A 19575-nucleotide genomic window follows, 5' to 3' on the forward strand; every position below is an offset into this window, starting at 1 on the left:
CTGATTGTCAAAAGAGAAAGGGAAGCAAATGGAATCTATAAACTAACAAAGCCTGACTTTGCTTCCCTGCCAAAATTCTATGTGTGATTAAAGGGATGTTTTGGGAACATCTAGAAATGAAAGTGGTGATAACTAAAAGCCAGCATGGCTTCATCTAGACTGGGTCATGACAGACAAACAGTATTGTATTTCCTTTCATTGTTTATGGTCATTAGACAAATAGATCAGGAAAATGTTGTAGTTATGTTCTATCCATATTTCAGCAAAACATTTGACAAAGTCCTTGTACTGTCCTTGAGGACAAGATGAAGAGATGCATGCTGGAGGATATTACTGCTAAAAGCATTTTAAAGTGATTGAATGGCAATACTCAAAGAGTAGTGTATCAGTAAGCACCCCAACACACACAGAGTGGTCTGATATCACAGGTTCTTAGATTTGCATTTCTAAAAAGAAAGCAACTTTTGAGAGGTCAACAATCACTTCAATCAAGCACATGTATCATTCATTTGCTTAGCTCAGGGGAAAAAGTCAGCACCCTGAACTTCAGAGGAAATAGAGAGAAATCAAAATCAGCACAAAGAGTTTCCAAACTAACATAAGCAATACATATATCATAAATCAACAGACAAGTCCAACTGTCTGACCATAGTAACCATAGAGGGAAGCACCAACATCTGGGTTTTCAAAGCTGGGTGATGGGGGTCGGGATTACTTAGTGGCTTCCCAAAGTCTCATCTGGCACACACACCTTCTTCCAAAAACTAAGTCCCAAAGTAAAACCTTACACTCAAAGTACTTATACATTTTTTAGAGCCAGAGGGCATCACAATCCTTGAGAACCAGTGCCTCATTAACAAAAAGTGTGGGCCTTCCTACAAATCTTTCCAGGCCCATTAATGGGTGGGGAAGATTGTTTTTAATCACATTATTCTATCAGAAGCACTTGATTATACTAAAACAAAAAAATGTATTATGTCTTTATGTCTATGTAATATGTCTTTATGTCTATATGTGTGTATATGTGTGTGATCACATTTCATTTTTATCATTTTAAACTACTTTTGGTATACAACATATGCACACATAAAAATAAATGAAACAAAAATTAGAAAATATTTTTGCAGTAAATGTGTCTGATAATAATATGACATCCAAAATCTCAAAATGACAAAAGTAATTCTGATTTTCAAGGGGCTTAATGTTTTTTAAAGATACTTTTTGAAAGAGGAAACAAATATTAGAATTGCCAAAAAACTATTGAAACTCTCTAACAAGAGTTATATGAAATGTTGAGGTTCCCCCTTGTGCCTATAATATTGACAAAAATATTATAAAATGATAAAATGCAATGTGGTCAATATTACACTAATAAGATTATAAATTTTTTACACTTTTTGTAAAGTATAGTAATGTATATGGAGTTGCAAAACTCATCATAACTTTTCATTCCCTGCTAGAATTCTCTCCAAAGGGGAAAAAGATTCTGCCTATTTATAAACTTAAATATTTATACTTGACTTATATGTGAGTGTAGAAGGACTAAATAAAGTCTTTTTGCCCAATGATTTAGAGAATGACTGATTCCATTAACATAATGGAATATTATGTTAAAAAATTAAAGCAGGAAGCTACACATTACCTCTCTCACTAAGCCCTATTACGCAAAGAGATACGGAAAGATTTTTTTTTAACAGAGTAAGGAAATCAGAATGCAAAAGGTATTAATAGAATTAATTAATTCTTTTAATTAAGAATAATTAATAGTTAATTAAAAGAATTAATTAATAAAATATTAATTCTGGCTATATAAATATACCAATAGTAATTGGACTTTATAGGTACACAGACGAAAAAGAGATTCATAAGCAATTCAGTGAAATATTGGATGATGAACATGAACTAATCCAGAGTGAAATAAGCAGGACCACGAAAGCAATAGTCACAATGATTACAACAACGCAAATGAAGAGATCAATAAAAGGAAGTTGACCTCTAAGTAATGGAAAAATCAATAAAAATGTCAGGTTGGAGATGATGAAATCTGTCTCCACCCTCCCAGAGAGGGGAGGCACTGCTGGAGCCAAGTGGATGAAATATAATAGATGTTTTATTTACGTGTTTTTGTTTTAATAACAAGGAAGGGAGACTGCTTGAAGGGGTGAGGAGGGAATGACTGTGATATGAAGATAAAAAGTATCAATGAAGCCTATTTTTTAAAAAGAGAGAATGGAAGGAGAGATATTGCAAATGTGATCTTACTCTCACTTGGTTAAAATGAATTATATATATGTATAAGAGTATTTTCATTTATTAAAATATAAATACATCAAATGTAATGCATTTATATTTGTCATTGGTTTATTTGAACATATTTGTTGAAAATATCATCAAGTCTCTGATGTCTTAAAAAGAACGTTTATTTTTGCAACTTACAGCGTTTGAGCATGGAGAGGTTTTGACTTGCCCAATCAGCCAATGAGCGTTTATCCAGCACCCTGTATTTGCCAGTGCTGAGAAAACCCTCTGAAAGCTCACACTCTAATAGAAGAGACAATTTTTTTTTAATGGTCTGTACACGATCTAGAGAGTGGAAGTGTACAGTAAGCTCAGAGGGAAGGTATTAGTATGGCGGGCATTAGGAAAGGTTTCCTTCAGAAGGTGGAATTTGAACGAGTCTTGAAAGGAGCCAGGGAATCCAAAAGGTAGAGGAGAGGAGGGAAACATTCCTTGTGCCTGCCTACCTGTACGAGGTGATACTAGAAGGAAGGTTTGCCTCATTCAGAAGGCCACCTACGATCCCCCCCCCACCCCTTAGTTGTTACCCTGTATTGATAGTGTCCTAGACCAATGAAATCATCGGCTCAGTCCCCATCCCCTACATTTCTTTCTCAAGACATGAGTCTCAGTAGTACTGTTTACTAAGAGTGTGACTATGGGAAAGTCACATTTTTTGTTGTTCAGGTTTCAGATTTTAAACTGTAAAATGAGGAAATGAGATTAAATGATTTCTAAGTCTCCTTTGGGCTCTAAATTCTCCAATCCTTAAGAATGAGTGCGAATTTTCTTTTGGATTTAAAGGTAGCTTGGGATGGAAGAAGGTGGGTTATGAAATGGTAAAGTGATTATTGCAACCCTCCTGAGGCTTATGTATTTCCTCTATAAATTTTTACCTCCAACTTTATCTTTTTTTTAGCAAGTGACTGAGCAGACAAAGGGTTTGTGATAAAAACAGGAAAAAAAGGTTAAAAACCTAAATAACCCCTTCACTAAAAGCTGAAGCTATCTCATCAAGAGAGACACAATGCCATGTTAATCTGTATATAAAGGATTTTCTGTTTCCTCAGTGTATATATATATATATATATATATATACACACACACAATATTTGGGCCTGGGGTGGGGGCAAAAAAGGAAGGAAGGAAGGAAGGAAGGAAGGAAGGAAGGAAGGAAGGAAGGAAGGAAGGAAGGAAGGAAGGAAGGAAGGAAGGAAGGAAGAAAAAGAGACAATGTGAAGAGGGAGGGGAGAAGAAAGGAAAACTCTTTCCTTATTAAGTGAGATTTACTGAGATTGAAGAGGAGGTAGAATGATAGTAGAGTAGAAAGCTTGATGAAGAAATCATCCAGAGACTCAGCTCTGTCACTTACTGTGACCTTGTCCATTTCTGAACCTCAATTTCCTCACATGTAAAATGAAGAGGTTTGGTTCCTAACAGTCCTTCCTGACTCTAAGCCAATATTTCAAAGAGATCTTAAGCTTAAATAGGTATAGACCAGAGATCAGACTAAAGGTTCGGAAAGTGATTTTGAGTAGTTTCATTTCACCGAAGAGTGAAGTGCTTGTCTCCTGTCATGTCTCTGTATGGGACAATGGAGTGGAGACTTTTCCCTAGCCCTTCTTTCTGCTACATACCCTAGAATGACTGTGTCCAATATGGCCAATGTGGTTGATGGTAGAGATGGTAGTAGGTCGGTACCCCTTCCAGCTGCAGGGCTAGAGGTAAACTCAACTCCAGATGGAAAACTGCAGATTGTTCTAGCTTTCTCTATCCCCATTCAAAACATCTTGTTTTGATGCTAGAGAGACTATGGAACATTAAGAGTCAAAAAGCCTGAGTTTGAATTCTGAGTCTGACTTTTAACTAGCTCGGTGACTGACTACAGGCAAGTAATTGCTTTCCTGTAAGGTTCGGTTTCTCTGTCTGCAAAATACCTCCCTCTCTCAGGGTTATTGTGAGAATCAGCTGAACCATTTTGTGAAAACTGCAGGTCTCAGTATGAACATAAGCTAATGTCCAATTTGGGGGATTATGGGATTTAAAATTGGGAGGGAGTTTAGGGATTACTTAGTCCAACAACTCCATTTTATAGATGAGTAAACTAAAACCCCCAAAGGTGAAGCGATTTCATCTAGAATCCAGCAGAGCCAGGCTTCCAAACCTGAATCTGGGGGCCCCAAACCTATCTGGGGACATTCCAGCTAAGCATACAGTAATGTCAGCTCTCTCTTGACTCTGGGATAGAACAAAAAGAAATTAAACTTTCAAATTTTGTAATAATTTATCAATATTTTCACAGAAACTGGACACTTCAGTCATTTTTCAGTTGTGTCCAACTCTACGTGACCCCATTTGGGTTTTCTTGGCAACGATATTGAAGTAGTTTGTCATTTCCTTCTCCAACTCATTTTACAAATGAGGAAACTGAGGCAAGTAATTTGCCCAGGATCACACAGCTAGTAAGTCTCAGAGGCCAGATTTAAACTAAGCAGGATGAGTCCCCCTGCCTCCAGGGCTGCAAGTCTATCCACTGCGCCATCTAGCTGCCCCAAGAAATAACCTCTGTTATACACTGTCTGAGAGACCCCTTAGCAAGTCCCTTCATTCTCCACTTAATTTCATTGGAATGGACCCATGAAGAAACTACTGCTGCAGATCTGAAATTTAGGCTTTTAGAAAGTTTGCTGACACTGGGGAATGAAGGGACGAGCTAAGGGGTCACCCAGACTGTATATGGCAAGGGTGGGACTAGAATTCCACTCTTCTGATGCAACTCTGTGCATTCACTATACCTTGTGGCCAGAATTACTAAGAAATAATCAATTTTAATTTCAAAACCAAAACAAATACTTTCAAATATGTGCCTACTAATAGGAATATCTAATAGCAGCAAGCAATCCAAACAGACACATTTATTTTTCTTCACTCTTTGCAGGATCCAAACCTTCTCCTTGACCTCAAATCCACTTTTCCTTAGCCATTATCTTCTAACATTAGCCATGTAACCATGGATTTAGGGTCATAGACTGAGGGCTGGAAGGAAACTTATCAGCCCCAGTGAAGTAAGTGACATTTCCCACAGAGCATATAAGTATAGAATCATAGCTTGAGAGCTGGAAGGCAGCCTCAGGGTCTAGTCCTCATTTTAGAGGACAGTGACTGGAGCTATCTCCAGTCATAGGGTTCTCCCAAGAGAGGAAACTCCCTCCACCAATGCAGATGAGGACCTTCTTTGCAACTTGTATTCTTAGAATTGTCTAAAGTATCGTGACTGACCTAGGGTCACAAAAGGGCAGCTATGTGGTGTAGTGGATAAAGCACCGGGCCTGGAGTCAGGAAGACTCATCTTTCTGAATTCAAAGTCTCAGACACTTACTAGCTGTGTGACCCTGGACAAGTCACTTAACACTGTTGGCTTCATTTTTCTCATGTGTAAAATGAGGAGGAGAAGAAAAGGGCAAGCCACTTTAGTACCTTTACCAAGAAAACCCCAAATGGGTTCACCAACAGAGTTACAGGACCAAGATGTGTCAGGAGCAAGACTGCAAATCAGGTGTTTCCAACTCCCATACCAGCTCTGAGATAACATAAAGCTGTTACGGATTGAAAAGCCCTTTACATATATTATCTCACTTGGGCTCAGTAATGGTAGGTAGGTGCAATTATTCTCCTTATTTTGCAGATAAGGAAATTTAAACTGGTAGCTCAGTGCTTCGCCCAGGGCCAGTAGCATTTGTCTGAGAAAAATTCAAACTCAGGTCTTCCTGACTCCGCGTCTAACACATTATTCACAATACCACCTTGCTGTTTTCTGACTGGCGCTCCCTACCAAGCTCAACTACTTCTCTTTCCCAACCCCCTTATTTATAATCAAGGAAACTGAGACCCCAAAAGGTAAAGGAACTTGCTCACAATCTGCTGGTAAGGAGCATCTCCTTTTTGGTAACACACATGGTGTTCTCACCACTGTACTACCCCTACGTCCCTGTCTTTCGTTATCAAACCCAAACTTTACCCCTGTTTTAAAAAAAACAAAACAAAACACTGCCTTTTCGTTTGTGCAGAGGACCGGCGGGGGAGTGCGAAAAACAAATGTCTTTTGAATGACGATAGATGAAAAGGGAAAGAAAAACAGACTCGGGGAGGGCCCCGAGGCACCACCAATAGCAGGGCACGGGCCCGTCCTCCGTCGCTGCTAATGATTAACTGGCATGGCAAGATCGATGGCTCGAGCGCTTTATAAGGCCCGCGGCCAGGGACCCCGGCATAAACTTCTGGGAACCGCAGAAAGCTTCTCCTAGAGCCTTCTCTCGCACCTCTCTCGGTAATGACTGAAGCCTTGGCCCAGAGGTGCTGCCCTCGCCGCTGCCCGCTGCTCCCCGTGGTCCTGCTCGCCTTCCAGTTCCACGTGTTGTCCGCGGCCGTGGTGTCCCCGAAGCCCCTGCACTGTGCCCCCTGCACTCCCGAAAAGCTGGCCCTCTGTCCGACAGTGCCCTCCAACTGCCCTGAGCTCGCTCGCCAGCCCGGCTGCGGCTGCTGCCAGATGTGCGCCTTGAAGCTGGGCGATGCGTGCGGCGTGTACACGGCTCGTTGCGGCCAAGGGCTGAGCTGCCGGGCTCGCCCAGGTGAAGCCCGGCCCCTGCATGCTCTCACCCGGGGTCAGGGTGCTTGCATACGGACGGCTGACTTGGAAGGATCCCACAGCTCCGAGTCTTCAGGTAACTGACGGTTCATCCCCTGCTCTTTCGAGGGAACTCAGACTTCATCCCTTACAGGTCATGCACCCTAAATTCCAAATTGGCTGCATCCCATTTCCTGCATCCTCACATTCTCTGCATCCAAACATTCCCTATATCCCACATTCCCTGGACCTCTCCATGTCCTAAATCTCCAGATTCCCTCAATCCCCTCCTATTTGCTTCTCCTCATTCCCAGCATCTCTATGTACCCTGTGTCTCCACGGGCCCTGCCCACTCTATGTACGGTACCTAAGACAGATTAGACAGTTGGGAAGGTGAAGGAGAACAGTGGAAAGGCTAAGTGGACTGGAAAATGGAGAAAGTGAACTTGGCAAGAGCCTGGGAGGATGCCGTGGCTTTTGTAAATACCTAGGATGTGAATGTATCCTGCACAACCCACATCAAATGCTTCTGGAATTTGCTTTGTATATGTGTGGAGTGGTTACACTATGTGCTCAGCAAATGTTTATAGTACATAATGTGAGAGTTTACGCTTATATCGCACTTCCATTCATGTGCCATATAAAAGTGTTCTGGGGTGTTTATGTTGCACCTTTTTGCCTCAGAACTTGACAATTGGATTCTTTACTTACTTAAGCAGTGATTTATTTGTAGTGGAGAGTGAAGGAAATACCTCCCCCTTGCCCCTTCACTTCCTATCTCCCCATCTGGGCTTGATTCACATCCTGTGTAATTCTTGGAGAAATCCCATAATTAAACCCAATAGGAATCCGACCCAGGGCTTACAGCCTGTCTCTAAGAAGCTACTCTAACTCTTCTAGGGATGGAACAAGTCTCTACTTAGATTTTATTCTAGGGCCTACCTAAGGTGGTAACATAACAGAGGATCAATGAATCATCAGTGGAGAGCTGGAAGGGACTCCAAAGGCCCTGTAGTTCATTCTGTTAAGTTTCCAAATGAGGAAACTGAGGCCAGGGAAGGTTGGATGACTTGCCCACTGTCCCATGGGTAGTGAGTATAACAGACAAGATTTGAACCCAGGGCCTCTGACTCTAAAGACAATGTTTCCTCCACTTCTCTTTTTTTTGATGGGGGAGTGGACAGGGTGTTCACCTAAAAAAGTTAAATTAATTGTTGCTCTGTTGTCCCATAGGTGAGGCAAATACCTGAAATGATACCTTGTGGGGTGGGAAACTTGTGGTCTCGAGGTCCCATGTGACCTTCTAGGTCCTTGGGTGCAGACTTTTGACTGAGTCCAAGTTTTACAGAACAAATGCTTTTGTTAAGAGGATTTGTTCTCTGAAGTTTGGATTCAAAGGGCCGCACTTAAGGACCAGAGGGCCACAAGTGGCCTCACAGCGCAGGTTCTCCACCCTTGAAGGATGCCATGATAGGCCATCTCTCAAGTTAAGCTAAGCCACTGAATTCTTTGCCTAAGACATCTAATGATTTAGCTTCTGCCTGACCTATTTGGCTCTTTTCTGCTCTTTGGCTCCCAGAAATACCTCAAGAAAATCACTGACTTTGAGCAAAACATGAAGCAATGAAGTGTGGGAAAAACTCCCAGTTCAAGTTCTAGCTCTTCCAGGAGTAGACATTGCTTAATTCATGAGTGCCTCCCCAAATGACTCCAACAAGATCTCCTTCACTACAGGGCCAGTCATCTTAGCATCAGTGGTTATGAAAATGGCCTCTCTCTGTGATAGCCCAACCCTGATTTAATTCCAAAGGAGCTACCCACATGAGAGGGAAGAAGATCAGGATTTTTTTTTTTTAGTGTTTTCACAAAGAGCTATTGTTTTTGTTTGCTACATCTTGTTAGTTATGTTAGAAAATGAAATTCATTCCCCCTATAGGCACCAGATGTGGAGAAATAAGTTCAGTTATCCCTCTCTACAAATCTGGTGTATATATAATCTCCATCAAGATATGGATGCTTGTTTTATTCCATACATTAAAAATAAAAGAAGTAAAAATTAAAACAAAGACTATGTGAGAATATACAATGAAGTTAAACTTTTTCTACAGTATACTTTTAGGGGAAATGGTGGGGAAACATTTTTAAAAGCACTTAAAGTTACATCGTATATGACCATAATGATCTTTTAAAAGGATATGAAAAGATGAATCAAAGATTTAACAAAACATTTGCTTTTAATTTTGTAGACACTAAGGACTCTTTGGCTGTTCCTGAAAACACAACTCCAGAGAGTGCAGAAATGACTCAGGAACAACTTTTGGATAATTATCACCTGATCTTTCCCCCAACTGAAGAAAGACCCATCTTTTGGAATGCCATCAGCACTTACGAAAGTATAAAATCCAAGAAAATCTCTGACATAAAGAAATGGAAGGTAACAAACCCTTGGTAGCACTGCCTTAGAACACTGTCCTTGAATCAAACCTCTTAAAGCTTGTTTTTCCTTCTCACAGACTTAGATCTCTCTTCCTTAAAAACCCAGCTTCCTTTTCCACAATTGAATGTACTTGAGGGCCTGGTTGAATCCATCCAGTTAGAAGGGACATTAGAGACAATCTAGTCCCACTTCCCTACAGAGTGAGATGGAGTGTTTTGTGAATTTTATTTCTTCATATTTTCAAGAAAGTATTTAAACTAAACTAGTCTTTAACTCAAAGGTCTAGATTTTTCTTAATTAAAATCATGAAAACATTTGACTCTAATATTCTGTGGCTATACAGTGGTCAGAAAGTAAAAGAAAAAACTCAGGAGGAATATTACTATGGACTCTCTGACAACTTTATACATGATTATATTTGGAAATGGTTTCAGTTTTAGGAGTAAAACACGATTAATGTTTGTATCACCGTGGTTGTTTATTAGTATAGGGAAATCCTCAAATAGACACTTCTCCCATTAATGCAGATTTAAAACCTTAAAATCTATAGGTTTTATATTTCTAAAAGTAACCTATAGCCTAAAATCTAGAACTTAAGATCTTCAAAATGACCAGGATCTAGGAGAAATTTAAACAAGTTATCTATGGTCAAAATTAGAAAAAATAGAGGTTGTGTGTATGTGTGTATACACATGTATATATGTATATGCAGTATATATGTATATACATATATACATCCATATATACATATATTTATATACATATATATATATATACACAAACATACACACACATCTCTCTATCTTTGGAACCAAGAGTTCTAGTGCAGGATATTATGGGAACTACTCTTTTTTTAAATGGAAAAACCATCCTTGCTAGTATAGAAGAATGTATGCAAAATTAGGAAAAGCACCTGCAGAATTTACTTAGTGAATAGAAGGTATTTACTATCAAAGACTGTATTTTTAAAATCACCACATGAGGGAGCCAAAGAATAGGAATTGGGATTGAAAAAACCCTTGTCCAATGAAACAGATCTCAGCTTGTGCTTTCACTGGATATTGACCTAGGTAAAGCAGTACCCATTTTGTATACAATGCCTGAGTAATCGCATTACCTTCCTTTGTTTTGGTTCATATAATTCAGATATTATCCAAGTATACTTCTATCTCCACTTGACTTAATGTTAAGGGAAGCCTCAGTTTCCTTTTCCAAGTGGGGGTAAAGATGGAGATCTTCATGTTTGGGGCAGGGATCATTGCCATCTGGTTATAGTTCCATTCTAAGTAGTTCCTGTACTTCCAACAATGATCTTAAAGCCAGTTTTTTCTTGTCACTTAACCTTCTTTTGGCATTATTCTTTCAGCAACCATGTCAAAGAGAACTCTACAAGGTGCTGGACAGATTAGCCAAAGCCCAGCAGAAGGCAGGAGATGAAATTTACCAGTTTTACCTTCCTAACTGCAACAAGAATGGATTCTATCACAGCAAGCAGGTATGTGATGTTCAACTCTTCCTAAAAGCTTGAAAATATCCTTCCTTATAAAAGGAGTAATAAGCTCCTCTCAATTCCCATTGTGATCTCTGACCTTTATTTTTAAATAGTGCCTGATACCTAAAATATACCTCAAGGAATCAAAAATGCATGTTTTCAAGTAGTGTACCTCTGAATGTAAAATGGATATGGTAGATCAGTCACCCATCCTGAAGTGTAGTCTAATACTGATGAAAGGTGGAGTTGTAATTGTGTCTGTCTAGGGAACTATAAATGTGGGAACACCCTTCACCAAGGCAGACTGCAATCCATCTTGGTGGCCATGGTCATGTCTTCTAATTTCTGTGGACTTTAGTTTCCTTATCTGTAAAATGAAGGTTTTAGGATTAGATGGCTTTGTGGAGCCTTCCATATCTACATCTCTTCTTCTATTTCTGTAGCATAGAAAATTCAAAGAAAGTTGTCGGAAGCACACTTGCCTAGTGTCCCATAGCTAATGTTAGAACCAGAATTGGAACCCAAATCTTCTTATCTCCAAACCCAGCATTCTATTGATTCTGCCATTTTGTGCATAATTTAACAATAATAAACAAAACAATTTTATAATATATATTAAAATTGTATTATATTTAATAATAAACAAAACGATCATATATTTATATATTGTGCAATATATTATATATAATATAAAAATAACATTCTATTTAATATCATTTGGAGAGTCAAATACTACATAAGATAGAACGTAAATAAATATCTGCCCAGAGAGGAAAGTGAATCTCAACATTTATGGAAATACAAATTCAGGATTTTGTTACCTACACAAACATACACATTCTGGGGGATTTTATTGGGGGAAAAAACCAGACGCCACTTCATGCAGCAAGTAATAAATTACTTAAAGTCTGCAGTGCAGTTAATTGGATTTATGAAATCTGGGTTTTATTTCTGTGCTTTCCCCCATGACAAACTGCTAGACAACAAAATAGTTACATAGCCTCTCTGTTTCAGTTTCCTCATCTGCAGAGTAGAATTTATCTGCCCCAAGGGTATGGCACATAGTCACCCCACTAAGGCACCAGAAAGTCTTGGCATTCCTTGCCTTGAGACACAATAAAATGAGGTCAGACTTTTGAGCAGTCCCTGGACCATGACTGGCCCTGTTCCCATCTAAAGGTTCCCCTCACCTCAGAAGCTATCATATCCTCTTGGATCTCCAAGTTCTTTACTACTGACAATATCCTTTGTGACAATAAACACATTGATATAAAATTTAATGAGTATTTATCAAGTGCTTACTATAGGCAAAGCCCTACGTTAGGTACTTAAGAGGATACAGAAAAAGAAGTCTTGATCTCTGCCTTCATGGAGCTTAGAGGAAGCAGGAGGCAGCCAGGCTGCACACATAACCAGAATGCAAAGCAGGAGGCAAACAAATAGGGCTGATACTGTAGGAAGAGAGGGTCAAGTTTCTGTGAGATTTTGGATCAGGGACGATTAGAGGGAGAAGGGAGCATTTGAGGTGGACTTGAAGGATAGGAGTTGGATAAGCAGAGACGAATAGGCAAGGGCATTTGGGACAAAAGGTACAGGAAGTAAAAAATGTGTGCAAACTCTAGAAAACATGGGGGATTATGTCTGAAGAATGGAAAATAATCCAGTTTATCCAGAGCCCAGGGTATGCAACATCATGAGACTACATGTCAAAATGCAGACTAGCTTCAGTTTTTGCTTTATTTTCAGAGGAATGCTATTTGAAAATATGTCATTACAATTCCTTATGATATAATCACATTGTCACCACATGTGGAACTATACAGAGGACACTTGTATTATGAGAAGGTGACCAAGACTATTGATCCTACCTCTCCTGGGCCTTACCTCAGTCTCCATACCTAGGCCAGGAAGAGCCACTGCTTCCAAGGAGATAAATGTGTTTCTAATGTCTACAGCTGAAATTCACAATATATATTATTCAATTGAAACAAAGGAACAAATAGATTAATGCATTACTTAAACTCAGCAAATATCTGCTATGGCCCTAGAGCAAAAGCTTGTCTGTGGGCCAAGAATTTGGAGATTGGGACATATTTACCAAATGTTAGCAATTATGGTTAGTGTTTCTGACCATGTCACAAAAACATATTGAAGTCATAATTATGGTGACCATATTTTATGAATCCCAAATTGGTTTTTGACACAGAAAATTCTTTCTATTATTTATATGAGTAAGGTCTGTAGTGATAAAAGTCATCATCCCTTATAGTCACTCATCACACAGAAGACATGGCAGAAAATCTTAGTTTCCACAGGCTTACCTCAGAACCATCATTGAATGTCGTTTTGTGAATCTTGTTCTAGTGTGAGACTTCTCTAGAAGGAGAACCTGTCCTCTGCTGGTGTGTCTACCCCTGGAGTGGAAAAAAGATTCCTGGCTCACCAGAGCTAAGAGGAGACCCTGGCTGCCATCGCTATTTTAATATGCGTAACTGAAAATGCCTTCTTTGCATTAGTTCAAATGAGAATTTTTAAAGCAACACACTCTATTTATACTCAAACCTATACGTATGCAAGCACACACACACACAAAGAGTATATATTTTATACGTAGCAACTACTTTTATACTCCACAGGATATGTAAAGCTGTCGGATTATTTATTTCACAGTAAATTTATTTTTTTTTCTACATAGTAACTTGAGTACTGTTAATTTATATATCATGAACTATTTCTTAATTTTATATTGTAAATAGTTGTATTTTGTTCTTGAAAATATGTGGAATGTTTCCTTTTTCTAAAGAGCCTAAAAAAGAAATTGATTAGAATAATATAAGTCATTCAGGCTTAAAATAATTAAAAAATCAGCATACAATTGAAGTGTGTAAAGATAATTTAAAGAGCTTTTTAGAAAATACATTTAACCTGTTGACCTTCGTATCAGAATTTGATGTTAATTTAAAACGAAATGTAAACTTAGATTAAATGGGCAAACCTCAAAAAAGTTTTGTCTTATATTTTAGAAGTATATGCACTGGATATATTGTATTGTAGTACATAAACACATTTTGGAATAAAATTTTCACATATAAATATTGTTTATGCTTATCATTTTATTAATGTATTGGAGAAGTAACATACTATAGTAGGCAGAAGACTAGTTTGGGATTCCTGAAGCCCTATCTCTGGCTGTGCAACCATGGGCAGGTCATTTAATCTCCGTGCGGCCCAACTCACCCTACATGTTGTAGAAATGTTTCTGATCTATATTGATGGAGGGAGTTTCCATAATGGAAGTTTCATACACAGATTCAATTACAGATCTGGACCAAATTCATGTTTTCAATTGGATACAACATACTGCAAATCAGGAATTATACAAGATAATTTGTGAAGACGGTGTCAGAGAAATATATGATGAGGATAAAATAGAATTAGTCAGGGATATAAGAAGAATTCAACAAAGGTCTGCCTAGCACATGGAGTACTCCCGGAGGTAAATTGAGGAAAAAACATTGACAGGGATAAGTGAAGGGTGATCTACATTGTAGGGAGTACTCATATCGAAGAGATCACAAATCAATTAAGATATAAACTTACTCTAATTTGCTTCCTTGGAATATCAGAGTGTAAAATAAAATAAAATTATAAATAAATTAAATTAAATAATTATAAATAGATAAAATTATCCTCATGTATATTCTTTCTATTTTCTTCTGTAAAATATAGTTTCCTCCTGCTCCTCCTCCTCCTCCTCCTCCTTCTTCTTTGTCTCTGTCTCTCTCTGACTTTGTCTCTCTATCCTTCTTCCTTTCTGTGTATTCCTTTGTCTCTGTCTCTCTCTTTCTCCACTCACTCCCCACCTTTTCATATATATCATCTTCTGATATACTAGATCAGTACCCAGTTGCCTAGATAACAAATTACTATTCAGTGGTTTTGGGGAATCCTATTCCACAATCCTATCCCTTATAGGTATAAAAAATATGGACTGCCCTCACTTCCCATCTAAACCTATTTTGATGTCAGGTGACCATTAATCAGGAGGTTGAACTCCACATCACAAAACCCAGGCTATTCTGTTGAGGCTATAAAAGGATCAGGCCTCCAGTGCTCTGGGGGGAAAACAAACATACAAACAAAAATGCTACAGGGGAATGAACTTCCTTTGTCCTCATTCGAGTGCCTCTAATTTTCTGAGGTTTGTTATTGGAGTTCTTCCAATCCTTTAGTACAAGCTTAGTGGTCTTAGATGGTCTTTATGTACTATTTATACACCTTCACATCAGGTGATTAGTATTTTTAATCCAAGTTCATGCCTAAAAATATTATTAATACTAAATTATAACTTTAATTATAATATTAAATTCATTATTCTACCCACTCTGCTTCCTCCCTCTCTACTAGCACCGTACCCATTATTTATAAATGTCCTCAGATTTCTGCAATAGTTTTAAAAAGTAAATCCCTTCCCTTCCAAGCTCAGTTTTGAAAGTATAAAGAGGTCAAGTAACTTCCCCTCCTAATGCTTGCAACATGTTTTTTGGTTTTTTTTTTTTTATTCTTTTTGGCTCTGATGGTAGAATTGAAAGCAAAGGGTGGAAGTCACAATGAGACAAATATAGACTTAATTACAGGAAAACTTGCTAATGATATTCAAAAGTGGAATGGATGACTTTAGTGGGCAGGAGGTTCCCCTTCACTGGAGGTCTTCAAACTGAGCTTGAATGGCGACTTGATGGATGTGTCATTGAAGGGATTTGGGGCTGCTTACATTTCAGGCTAAGCCACAATTCTGTGGGTTTTGTTTTTGCTTATTTTGGTGTTAGTCAAATAAAATGCATTTCCTGTTTCTTCTAACCTTGAAGTTTTACACTTCTGAAATTACTCCCAGGAATTCTTTGGTGTGGTTCAGCTATATGAAGTAAGCTAAGAGCTAATATCTGTCTTCAAGAACGGTAGAGGAAATGATTCAGAAGCATATTACAATAAAGATGAGACCTAGTTCAGGAAAGGTAAGTCTTACAAGGAAGAATGAGCTATAGCGATCATTTCAGATTAGCCTTTACCACTTACAGAAAAAATGAATATCCCAGATATGTATGTGTGTTTGTCCTTCATTGCCGAAAAAGACCCTGCCATCAGAGAAATGATGACATGACTTGCACTTGACTTTTGTTTTGAGTGAGGGAGGGCTGTGCAGGTCACCAGCCTCACTTCTCCTCCAGAGCCATCTGAATCCAGTGACCAGATATTTATCAGAATGACTGGAGATGACCCAGGATGAGGCAGTTGGGGTTAAGTGATTTGCCCAAGGTCACACAACTAGTGAGTGTCAAAAGTCTGAGGTGAGATTTGAAGTCAGATCCTCCTGACTGCTGCACTGGTGCCGTATCCACTGAACCACCTAGCTGCTCCTAATTCCAGATAACCAGTGCAATGAACAGCAAGGTTTGACTAAAGATGCCTGTGAGTTTACGGAAAAGGAAGAGAGTTTCCCTACGTGGGAGTACCCTATGACAATACAATCACAACTGCAGGTCTTTTGTTTTCTGAAGCTAGACATAGCATGATTTCGACTGGTAATTTTCATAAGCAATTTTTAGTTTCTTCAGGTGTATATGTGCATGTGCACATGTGTATGCTTGTGTTCATAAATTCATCGGTGCAGGTGTTCACATGTGTGCAAGTATATACATGTATAGGTGATACATACATATTGTATATATGTATATGAATACATGAGGGAGTACACGTGTGTGTGCATACATGGGTGTGCATTGACTGTGTAAACACTGATTCCAAATGACAAGAATCTCACCTCTGTGTGAATTAGTGCTTCAAAGGAAGGGTGATGTGAAAGAAAGTAATTTTCTAAGGGTTTCTAAAGCAGCATTTGTAATTTTAGACTAGCACTTATGTCCTGTAAAAGAATTTGAGTAACTATTTGGTACTGATTTGGCACTTTTCCGATGGAAAAGTAGAATAAATGGAAAAAACTAGATAAGTAAGAACAAAAAACAACCAAACTCTATAACTCACTGTATGAGAACCATGAAAATATAAACCACACAGAAAAGAACCTTAATTTGACAAGAACTCTTGGAAAAATTCCAAAGCAAACTTAGCAGAATAAATGAATGAACAAAGGAAATAATGAATGATTAAATAAATGAAGAAAGGAATAGATAGATCAATAGATAGCTACATACATAAATAAGTAAAAAAAAAAATAAAACATAGGTTTAGGTGAACGTATACCACAAGTTCTAAATGGATGCTTGTCTTAAATATAAATGATTATCTTATTAAATATAAATTTAGGAAAATGGAGATGATAACTTTAAGAACTATAGATAGATAAAGAATTCTTAACCAAATTAGGGATCAAGATGATCCTAAAAGAGAAATTTCTTTTTCAGCTACATGAAATTAAAAAGTTTTTGCATAAACAAAATCAATGTAGCTAGGATAAGAAGAGGAAACTGCAGATTGAGAAAAATATATTTTCTTCAAATATCTCTCACAAGACTCTGATATCCGAATTACAAATGACTAAGAGAGTGAATCAAATTGTTCTCAAAGGCAGAATTGTTAATAATGATATGAAAGGTTGCCCCCAAATCACTAAAAATAAGAAAATCCAAATAACTCTAAAGTTTCAAATTTCACTCAGTAAATTGAAAATAATGACAAAAAGTATTAGAGGGGCTTTGGGAAAACAGAAATACTGGTATACCGTGTAGAGCTATGGATTGGTTCAACTCTTTTGGAACACAATTTGAAATTAAGCTAAGAAAGGGATTAAAATGTCCATACTCTTTCACCGAAAGATCCCACTGCTATAGAGATAGATAGATTCATACACACACATACACACACATACACACATGTGTGTACACATATTTGTTGATTCTCATCATCTATGGTAACTGTGTTCTATAAAGTTGTCATGAAAATTGAATTAGTAAATTCTGAGCCATTTAAAGGAAATATAGGGCTAGGTACTTACAAGTCTTTGGTCATAACATTTTTGTTAATTGATCAATATATGATCTTATTTTATATGTGTTCCTGCTTAAAGATGCCTTATTTCATAAATATGTGTATATATGTGTGTACATATATATTTCTTATAAATATTAATTATATGCAAATATCTTCTTCCCTTTTTTGGATGTATCATATTGTTAGTTCACTAACATTAACTCATGATCCACAGCCCTATAACTCGTACTTGAGCAAACCTTATCTAACACACACATATTTTTTCAATAAGGCACAATACAAACTGCCTGCTCTTTGGAACACTAGATAGTACTTCAGCACCATACTTGGGGGCCCTTGTAAAAAGTAAAACCCCTAAGAAAAAGCACAAAAATGAAACCAAAAGAAGACACTAAATAGATTGTAAAAAGAACACTTGTTTACATTCTAAAAGCTGAAAGAAGGCAGATTCCCTCCTTGTTCTTCCTATGAATGTGTGCATTGGATCACTCAAATTTTTTTGCCTTTCTGGCCTTGATCCCAAAAAAGCTATGAGTATTGATTTGGGGGTTACAAATAAACTTAGGAAGCAGGCAAATTGCAAATACACAATCAATGAATAGTGAGGATCAAATGTATTTGTACATGTATGTGTGTGTAAGTTCCCATATATAACAAAATATGGCATCACTCTTTGTAACAACACAAAAGTGGAAACAAAGTAGGTGTTAATTGTGGAAAGGCTAAACAAATTGCAGCACATGATTGTAGTGGTATATTATTACATCAAAAGAAAAGACAAATATGAAGAATTCAGAGAAACATGGGAAAATATGTATGAAGTGATAAAGAATGAAATAAATAAAGCTCACAAAACAGTATGCATGTATGAATTGTATAGGAAAATGAAATAGAAGACTGTGCAATCACAATCATCATGTTTGCCCAGAAAAGAATTTAGAAAATGCCTCTCTGTCCCTTCATTGTAAAGTTGGGATCCTATGAGTGTAGAACTCTGGCAGAGTTGTCAGACACAGCTTATATGTTGGTTGGTTTTTCCAAGAGTCTTTTTTTCTTTTTCTTTCTTAATCTTTGTTATAAGAGAAGGCTCTTTGATAAGGTATGGCCATGGATATATTCACATGTAAAGACAAAAGGTATCAATTAAACAAAAAAAAAAAAAAATAGAATTTAGCCAGCTACTAGACCAGCAAAGAAATTTTGTGTTGGAATGATTAAGGAAATCTTTAAATGAAATAGGGATTATCTATGACTTCACTCTCTTAGTATGTGTTCCTTATTTATCTCGTTAAGAAAGATAAATTAATTCACTCACTGAAAAAACATTTATTAAGCTCCTACTATATGCTAGATATGCTAGGCACAGAGAAGCAGACATAATATACAATATAAATATGTTTAAGTTGTGGAGATATTTTATCAACCAAATGTTTATTTATAGTCCATGGAAAATTGTTGGATTGTTCCCCAAAGTACTGAAACTTTAGTTTTCCAGTATTTAATACTTTTCAATACATATTTATTAAGTATCTACCATGGGGTAGACACCATGGTAAGTGCTGGGTTTATAGAAAAAATAAAATGGAACAGACACTCAAAAGAGTTTATGTTCTGTAAGAGAAGGCAGAAGCATATGTAATGAATACATATACAGAAAATGAAATACAAAATGCTAGCAAAGTAGAAACAAACTTCCCTATGACTAGTGAATGGCCCTCCGTCTTCCTAGGCACTCAG

At 37.6% G+C, this 19575-nt stretch overlaps 1 protein-coding gene across 1 annotated transcript; it reads left to right on the forward strand.

Moving 5' to 3' along the window:
• Positions 1-6488: 6488 nt before the first annotated feature.
• Positions 6489-13923, forward strand: IGFBP1 (insulin like growth factor binding protein 1). The gene is given in 5 exon segments (XM_072598107.1): positions 6489-6573; positions 6576-6998; positions 9148-9335; positions 10705-10833; positions 13195-13923. Coding segments are annotated over 5 exon segments (954 nt in total). The 5' UTR covers positions 6489-6491; the 3' UTR covers positions 13327-13923.
• The last annotated feature ends 5652 nt before the right edge of the window (positions 13924-19575 follow it).

This window comes from Notamacropus eugenii, chromosome 3 (assembly GCF_028372415.1).
Source record: "Notamacropus eugenii isolate mMacEug1 chromosome 3, mMacEug1.pri_v2, whole genome shotgun sequence".
Taxonomy (NCBI): domain Eukaryota; kingdom Metazoa; phylum Chordata; class Mammalia; order Diprotodontia; family Macropodidae; genus Notamacropus; species Notamacropus eugenii.